A 9082-nucleotide genomic window follows, 5' to 3' on the forward strand; every position below is an offset into this window, starting at 1 on the left:
GCCCGTGCTGCTGCTGACCCTGCTGTTGCCTGTACTTGATGACCCTCCTTCCTTCAGCTGCTTTGGCTTAGGGGCACGAGGTTTGATTCCCTCCTCCACAGCCTGAGCCAAGGGCAAGGAGAGGTTGTGAGGACTGAGTGAGGATGCTGTGCAGAAACAAGGGCAACCCCCCTCTCATTCTCCCTTCCTGCCAACATGAACCTAAAGCCACTAATGGTTCAAACAGGTGCCCTGGCTGTGGTGGGGCTGCCCTCACCCACATCAATGGAGCATCCCATCCCTCTGGGGTTTTGACATATTTTTTTTTTTAATTAAGAGAAGTATTTTCGCCACTAATCCTATTTTTTTTCCGCATGGGAGAAATACAAGCTTCTCCATGGCTACCTCTGACAGCCTGGCTTGGTTTTACTGCTGCTTTTCTAATAATTTTACTTGTTCTTGCTAGTAGGACCACGCAGACCCTGTGCTCGGTTTCCAAATTAGCTCAAACCGTATCCAGTTGTAACACCTACGCAACAGCTACTTGTGGCTCTCGGGCGCGAGCTCCGCTCCCCCCACCCCTTTTCACTCAACCAAGAAACGAGTCTTTTACGTAAGAATGTTTATTGACAGAAATACATGATGCTTTCAAAATATATTTGTAGGAAAATGCAAGAAGAATGTCTACAATCCAGTTCCTCAGTAAATTCCAGTGTAAATCAGACTCCTGTCCCCGTGAGAGATGCTGCTATACAGTACGTAAGAGCTCTAGTATATGTGCAAGGTTCAACGGGTAGCCGCCTTAAGAAATAGGTTCTCCTTCTGCAGTCCTTATGCATTATGTCTTCTCCTGTATGTCTTCTGTAGGCAACAGTCACAGTATCAACCTCGTCAGTTGGGTCATGGCACTGTGAGCGGGAGATAAACGGTCCTAAAATATTTACACATTCCTTGGGACGCTCTGAAAATAGAAAAGTCTCTTGCAAGGACATCTGAGCTGCTTGTAAAACTCCCACCGAAAGGTAGGAGCGATAATCTCTTTGTACGACGTGTCGGATGTTAAAGCTGTTTTGGGGGGAGAGAAAGGGAGCGCGGGGAAGGGAGGAGGGGCAGGGAGGGAGGAAATGCCTGGGTAGATTTTTTTTTTTTAAATTATTTATTTTTGGTCTAACAATTATGGCTAAAGTCTACGAAGGGGAGGATTTAGGCCAAAAATGCTCATCACTGCCTTTTCTACCTGATTTTTTTTTTTTTTGAAAAGAATGTTCTCAACATAAAAAACGTACTGTTGTTTTTGTGGTTTTGTTTTTTTTTTTTTTCCTGTGGAAATAGTTCTTTAAATAGGGGAAGGAAAATCTACTATAAAATATTAGTGGTTTAAAAATATGGTGTCTGGAAAAATAAATAAATGTACAATTCCTATTCAAATATAAATCACTATAAGCACTTGCTGAGCAGTTAATATCTTCACTGGTCTCTGCTCGGAAAGATTTAAGGTTGCTTGATCTCAAGCCTTTGTAGGGTTCTCTTGGAAAGTCTTTGGACCTGATTCATTAAAGCACTTTGGCATCTCTTCGCTGGGAAGGGGGATCTTAGGCACATGCCAAAACCCGACTGCCTGGAGATGCTCTGCCAGAGCCATCCGTACGGCTGCGCCAGCTCCTGCGGCCAAAGCCTCGCCTCTGCCCCATGTTTTCGACGCGTTTATTTTCTGTGAAGGGCAGAAATGCGAGGTCACCGACCCGCCGCTTCGTCTCTCGGGGCAACTGGGAAGCGGACGCGCTCACGCAAGCAGTTGCAAACACCGAGACTGGTTCTTAGAGCCTTGCCACGACGTTTAAGAGCTCAACTCGATGCTGCTGGAGCAGGGACAAAGCCGTGGTGCGGGGTTATCCGGGTGGGAGACGTTTTCCCGCTTGGTGTTGAATTTTGATCCCCTACCAGACTGGCCTTTAGCTTTTTCTTTCTTTTTTTTTTTCTCTTTTTTTTCTTATTTATCTTCCCCCCCCCCTCCTCCCCCCAATTACTTCCCCGTAGTGCAGTGCACAGGTAAGTGAAGTGTGCTGAATACATTGCTAATGAATAGCAGGAATATTTACATACAAAAATATATCGGTTTGAACACTTCAAACTCTGCCTTTTGATGCAGGAGAGAAGGGAGAAGAGCCAGTCAGTCCCTTTGAGAAGACGTATCTTCTGCCAGCTTCTGTCCTGGGGCTGAGCAAACCATCCTGACCCTCTCCTCCGTGAGCGCTCCCGAGGACCGGCTTGACCTGGGATTCTCCAAGCGTTCCATTGCTCCACTCCGCTTTTCCTCTCGTTCAGGGTGGCTGTGGGAGCGGGTCCCCGTCGTGTTTGACCTGGTGGCAGAGCCCGAAGGAAATCACCCTGTTGTGCGTTGGTGAATGCACCGTTTATGGCAAGCAGGGGAGAGGAAGGGCTGTGATGGGGAATTGCTCTTCATCTGCAGCTCCTCTGGCTCACAGAAGGCTTGGGACCACCACCATCCTCGTGTGTTGGGAGATGCACTCACCCAAGAGACCTTCTGGTCCTTTCCCCTCTGCCCTGTGTGCTGGAGGATGGAGCCCTGCTCCGATCCCTGCCTCGGCTGAGCTGCTGCACCAAAGCCAGAGCAAAGGTGTGAAACTCTCCCCATCCTTTTAGAGCCATTTAGGAACTGTGATGGGGAGTAGAAAATCAGAAACGGCCTCTGTCCAGCTTGTTTCTGCTCCTGCATATTCTTTTTTCTCCCTCCTCCTCTAAAGACTGATGGCAAACGGAGACCTGGACGAGAGAGCAAGGGCTGCAGGGCAAAGCTCAGTCCCAGCTTTGCTGCTGAGCTGGAATTTTCTTTGCAGGTCTCTGCTATTTTACCTGCTTGTGAAGAAAAGCTTGAGGATGTGGACTGAGCTTAAAAACCTCGTGGGGAGGAAACACCGAGGGCTGTACCGATGGAAAACCCTGAATACCGCAAGCTCCCTGGCTCGTGCTTCTGTTGCCCTTTTATCTTTTCTGCTGCTCGTGCAGGAAAACGTGACCACAAAAATCACAAACCATCACGGGGCACGTAACCCGCGGTCTCGGGGAAGGATGGATGGTGGGCCGTGAGATGCTGCTGCGCAATTACTGGAAGGCAATTAATGCTTCTGGAGGGAAATGCGGCAGGAGAGCGCTGGAGCTGGGCTCCTCCACCCCGAAACCCCAACCCTGTGCTTGCGCTGGCGACCGGGCATCGCTCGTGGTCTCGTTACGCCCTTCCGAGGAGGGATGAACTCACGGAATTGCTCCTCTTCCTCTCTCCCCCCTTCGCATCAATACAAGAAGCTGCTGTGCCTCTCCTGCTCTCCAACCGGGTGCAGGATCTGTCCCTCAGCCCTTTGCGGCGCAGCTGGGGGTGGCGTGGGACTGAGCATCGCTTGGCACTGCTGCATCCCCCCCGCCATGTCCAGCCGGGTCTGGATGCATTTGGTCGCCTGTGGCACAACGTGGGGCTCTTGTGCGTTTTAGCCAGCAGTGTATGGGGAGAGGATGGAAACTGGGTTAAAAAGGAACAGGCTGTTCCAGCTTTTTCCGCTCGATACCTGGGCGTTTCACGTCGGGGAGGGCAGAGCGATGACTAAACCGCGTGGGCCAGAGGATTTTTCTAGCTCTTAATTGCCAGGTTTGCTGTTGGGAGTTGTGCTCCCTCTCCCATCCTATTTACATTTACTTCTTTTTATTTTTTGAGTTGCTCGATAGCTGGAGGCTGTGGTTGGTGTGGTCGGACGTGGGACGGGAAGGGACATGCTCGGGGGAAGATACCGGCAGCTTTTTGGGAGCAAAGCCACCCCCTTCGCCCACGGCTGGTCAGGTCTGGCGTGGTAGGTTCTACCGAGCACCTGTGGGTGATGGAGGATGCTCAACTGGATGCAGCCACCGTGGTGGCTTGTGTTGACAACGCGCACACCATGGTGGCTTGTGATGACAATGCACCCTGGAGGTGTCCTCTCATGTCCCTTCTTCCATCCTGCACCCCATGTGGTGGCACAAGGGGCCATGATTAGTTCATTAAGGGATTTTTCTGCGGTTTGTTGGGAGTTTTGCCTTGTTTTGGAGTTGTGTGTGTGTAGGGATTGTGGTTTTTTTTGGGGGGCGTGGTAGTTGTTTTTTTGCTTGACTGAGTTCTGTATCCTATAAATGTGTGTCCTCCTCTTCCTCCAGGTCCTCCTTCATGAGGGTGTCGAGAGGAACGATCCAGCTGTCCCCTAGCTCACCGTTGAGGTTCACCTTCTTCTCTTGCATTTCAGAGGAGGTCTCCATCACCTCCAGCGTGGGGTTATCATGGTAGCCGTTCTCCATCGTCTGCAGCTCCTCAGTCAGGCGCTGCTGCGAGGAAAGAAAACCCAGAAACCCCCATGAAAAACAGCTTGGCCATGCTGTGCGTGCCACCTTGGGGCTGTCACCTTCCAGCCAGCCATGGCTGCTGCCCCGTATAGATATATATAACTACATATAGAAACTTTCACGGTGAGATTGAGGCTGGGGGCTGCAGTCAGTGCCAGTGCAGCAAGGGGATAGCATGGAGCTGGCAAGAGGAGACTGCCAATGGTGGGAAGGAGGAAAGAGCAGCCAGAGACATGTGGAAACCTCCAGGAGCAGCTGCCAGCTTCAACCTGGCCATGAACCCGTGGCTCCATTCCCCTGGGACCGTGAGAAGAAAGCTGAGCGTCGCTGCTTTGCCTTGAACCTGCATCCTCACTCCTGCCTCCCCAACTTGACTCAGTCCTTCCCCTCCACTTTCTGCCTCCCTGTCCCTTTTTAGCTGCTTTATTGTTGTTCTCCTCCTTGACCCAGGGGCATTGTTGTTCTCCTCCTTGACCCTCCTTCTCACCTTGCAGGTGCTGCTGTCCTATTTGCCCCTCCATAACCATCGTCCCTCCTCATTCCGGAGCTCTCGGTGGAAACCAGGCAGGGAAAGAACAGCCCCTCCCACCCCTTTCCCTTTCGCCATGTGTGGTTTTGGCTGATTCACGGATGAATCACGCACTGCACCACCCTGGACCTTTGGTACGCTGTGCTCCAGGCTCCGATCTACCCCATTGCCCCCTGGCAGACCCCCATCCCAATTCTGCATTTGCTGCATCGGCTCCTTCATCCCCATCCCACCCTGGAGGGATTCACGGGGGAGCTGCAGTCTTCCACCAGTCCTTTTTTTTGGGAGGCGCAGGGCTCTCAATAGGCACCCTTGTTAAAATCCGCCTGGATTTACAGCTTGATTTATTACAGTGCTCCTAATAAATGTCAGGAGACAGGCGTGGGAGGGAATCCACGGAGAAGGAAAGGGATGGAGAAGCAAAACCGCAGGGCTTGGTGCTAGCTGGAGGGGGGGTGGGGGAGTTCCTCGGGTTGCACATTTTGGGGGGGATGCAGCCAGGGATGGCAGAGCCGGGGCAGGATGCTTGAAAGCAGCGGAGGCACCTGGGCTCCCGCAGGGGCTGTTTTGCCCTGTGGGGTTGCTGGTACAACCCCTAGATGGATGGATGGATGCTGGGGCAGTGCTTTCTCCCTACTATGGCAAGGCACCCCCCCACCGTGCAGCAAGGGAAAGGGGCTTTTAAAGCTGGGCTTTAGTAGGCTTTAGTCCTGTTAAAAGCTACTGAACCCTGCCAAGCACTGGAGGTGAGAGCTGGAGGGTGTTATGGATGCGGCGCCCACCCCTCCGATCCCTGTGTTGGAACTCACATTAAAGATCAGGGCCACATGTCCATCATCAAACCCGGGGAGATCAGGGTGGATGTGCTGGTTATTTCCAAGGTAAAACAACGGCAGGGTTTAAAATGAGGGTGGGTGGAGAGGAGGGTTGGAGAAAAGTAAAAATAATAAAAAAAAAAACAAAACAACTTTCAAGTCATTTTTGGAAAAGAAACAGGAAGAAAACAAAAGAAACCACCCCAAACCAAATCCATAAAGGAGAAATGTGTTTGATTTTTCTCAAAACCTATTGCAACTGCTTGGAAAAAGATCTTTTCCTGTGCGCTGAGCAGGAACCCTATGGAAGAACGGCATCCCTTGCTTTGGTTTTGCTACCTTACCCTGTGGCTGGTGGGTATTTACCTCCAGAGCATCCGGCCAGGGCTGGTACCTGTTCTGCTGCACCACATTACTGGAGGGACACATGTTCCCATCGCTAAAAATACCTTATTCCTGTCTGTTTTCTAACAATACGGAGCAAGAGCTTTATGCTGCTCCCTGTCCTCGCTGGGATATTTTTCAGCCTGACCGGGGAGATTTCAGCCTGGCTGTGAAACCCTGTAAGCTCCAAGGGGACCACAGAGGAGGTCAAACATCTATTGAGGGCTTGCACCCTCCCCCGTTCCGTCTCGAAAAAATCCAGCCTTGTAAAAATAAGCCTGATGCCGGAGCTGGTTTGCTCTTCCCTGCCTCCCGTGTTCATCTCTGTTACATCGCAAACATTTACGCAAAGGCCGCCTTATCCCTCACCTTCACGTGGCTCTGGGCACGGAGGGGCATTGGGTTGAGAATCCCCTGGGAAGGATGAGCTGGTTTTGGGGGGAAAACAACTCGAAGTGGGACCCAGGGGTTTGCTTCTCCATCAGGAGGGTGGTTTACCCTTATTGCGTCATTTGGCCTCATTTTTTCCCCCCCCTTTCTGTTGCTGTCTCTCCTCCTGAGCTGAATCCTCAGCGAGAGCAGCGGGGACCGGTACAAACCTCGGGGACGTGGCAGAGCTCTCCCCACTGGTGCTGCAGGGACTGAGAGCGGCCAAGTCCTTGCAGGTGGATGCTACACTAAAAATTACCCAGAATTGCTTCCGGAGAAAAAAATATAACTTTTATCTTTTTTTTTTTTTCTTCCCCCCGTGCCTGTTCTTCCTTAAATCCTGCTGCTGCTGCTCTGAAATTTGGCCCCGGCCCAGCTCTCCTAAAGGCTGAGCATTGATGCCCTCCTGCGGCCATTCTCCTGCCCTCCTCCCACCCTGCAAACAGCCGTGGGCACCCCTGGGAAGGCGTTGGGGTGGTGGTGCTGGGCACCCAGTCCTGCTCCCCTACTTATAAAGGTATTTTAAGAATTCTTTTTTTTTTCTCTTTTTTTTTTTCCTCCTCCTGGGGTGGGGGTGGGGGATAGATGGGTTTGGAGAGGGGTTTTGTGTTGAGAAAGTTTTTCTTGTCACAATTATGACCCAAGGATGCTGCTCTGTGTCCTGGGTGGCAGTGGGGATGGGTGCTGCTCGTTGCCGTACCCCACCACTACCAGCCCCTCGTTTCACTGGATTTCATCTTGGCTGCTCCCCACCCCGACACCCCCAAAGGGCAGCTTCTGCCCCCCCAGAGCATCCGCAGTGTTTGGGCACTCCTTGAACAACACAAGGGTGGTGCCTGCTGGGCAAGCCTGGATGTCTCCACCGACAGAGATGGCAATGTTGATGCTCTTCATCTCCTGAAGACGCCTCTGGGACAAAAACATCTCAGAGAACCTGTCCCACCCCCCTCCCACCTTACCTGGTCCTTCTTTTGGGAGAAGCGCTGGTGGCAGCAGCCGTAGATGGCCGCAATCAGCAGCAGGGAGCCGGCCAGGGTGACGATGGTGATGATCAGGGGCGTGCTGAACTCATCGTTGATTATCATCTCCCTCTCCATTTTGTCGTAAGTGATGTTGGCGATGCCGAGCTGCCATGGAAGGGATGGGTCAGGCCCCAAGGAGGGCTTCCAGTGCCACCCACCTCAGGGGATGTCTGTGGGGAAGCTGTGCTGTCCCCAGGGTCCTGCTTACCTCCTCTAACTTGTCCTTCTTCTCCTTCAGCTCCTCAAGGACTTTTTCAGGGTCCAAAGGGACTGGGGGAAGAAAGAGGCTGCAATGAACATGGGGCATGGGGTGGGCATGTTGTGCCACTACCTCCCAGTCCATGGAGTGACCCCCTTTCTGGAGGAGGTGGATGGAGATGTGCAGGCATGGAACCAACCCTTGCAGGATGGAACCAACCCTTGCAGGTACCTCCACAGCCAGGCAATGAGCCAGGACCTCTTCTCCTGGCAGAGGGACAGCCCTGGAGACCCCAGTCCCCAGTATACCCCAGCCCTGGGCTGTGCACACCCTGGTGGGGGTCTCTGCTTTGGTAGGCGATTTGCAAATGGGACCAGCAAGGGGCTGTAACCGGTTCCTCCAGGCCATGCTGGAGCAGGGCAGGATCAGTCCCCAGGGCTGGGTTGCCATGCCCATGGTCGGGTGCTGGAGGCTGGACCCCCCACCGAGCCCTGGTGACAAAGAAGAGGAGGATGGGGCTCGGTCCTTCCTCCCCTCATGCTAGGGCAGCATGATGCCGCCATCCTCCCAGCACCATGGTGCTAAAGCAACGTTTGGGCACGCTGGATTTGCCCAAAGGGCTCTGACATGGGCAAGAACCCCCCCTCTGTGGCCCCTCGGGGAAGGATTTGAACTGGGCACTGTTTTTTAACCACTCGGGTGGAATTTTTCCACCTAGAGACTGCTCCCTGCCTTGCCTTATCATGGACGGGAGAGGGATCTGGTGCATTTGTTTTGGGGGGCAAAGCTCATTTCTGGGGTTGTTTTGCCTCTCCCAAGCCTCTTGAGATGGGGCAACCCAAGGAAAGGAGCACCTTGGCCAAGCTCGAGCAGACCCCAAAGGCTCTGCTGAGCCTCAGGCTGTGTCCCCGATGCCAATCCCATCCCATCCTTCCCGGGGCAGGATGGTGGGATCATACTCACGGTGCACCACCGCCCGCACGGCCCAGTGCTGGGAGTGGGGCTCACGGGAGGTCAGCATCACCGTGCACGTCTCCCTGCTGGCGTTGAAAGCGTGCTGGGCCGTCGAGCAGAAGCTCTCAAAGAAGGAGACGTTGATGCTGGCGGTCCTCCACTCAGCCTGCAGTGACAGCGAAAGGGCTCAGCACCATCCTCCTACTGGGGGACCGCTGAGTACCATCCCGCCCCATCGCCAGGGATGCTGTGGCCATCCCCGGCCTCAGCCTCCCCCATCCCTTTGCACCGCCCGGCTGCCCCAGGCCCTCCCAGGGAACAGGAAAAGTTTAAAAGTAGTTTCTTTATGAGAAGCCGAGCTCTTGGCTGCCGGTCCTCACGGGGGCCC

At 53.3% G+C, this 9082-nt stretch overlaps 1 protein-coding gene across 1 annotated transcript in view; it reads right to left on the bottom strand.

Moving 5' to 3' along the window:
• Positions 1-4149: 4149 nt before the first annotated feature.
• The window catches only part of PODXL (podocalyxin-like), a 13914-nt gene continuing 8981 nt past the window's right edge, over positions 4150-9082 (bottom strand). Inside the window, exons 4-8 of the mRNA XM_009883017.1 lie at positions 8704-8860; positions 7750-7811; positions 7479-7646; positions 5701-5757; positions 4150-4344 (exon numbers count right to left, since the gene is read on the bottom strand). Coding sequence (XP_009881319.1) covers positions 4150-4344; positions 5701-5757; positions 7479-7646; positions 7750-7811; positions 8704-8860 — 639 coding nt within the window. The remainder of the gene's footprint in view (positions 4345-5700; positions 5758-7478; positions 7647-7749; positions 7812-8703; positions 8861-9082) is intronic.

This window comes from Charadrius vociferus, unplaced genomic scaffold (genome assembly GCF_000708025.1).
Source record: "Charadrius vociferus isolate BGI_N301 unplaced genomic scaffold, ASM70802v2 scaffold32, whole genome shotgun sequence".
Lineage (NCBI taxonomy): Eukaryota > Metazoa > Chordata > Aves > Charadriiformes > Charadriidae > Charadrius > Charadrius vociferus.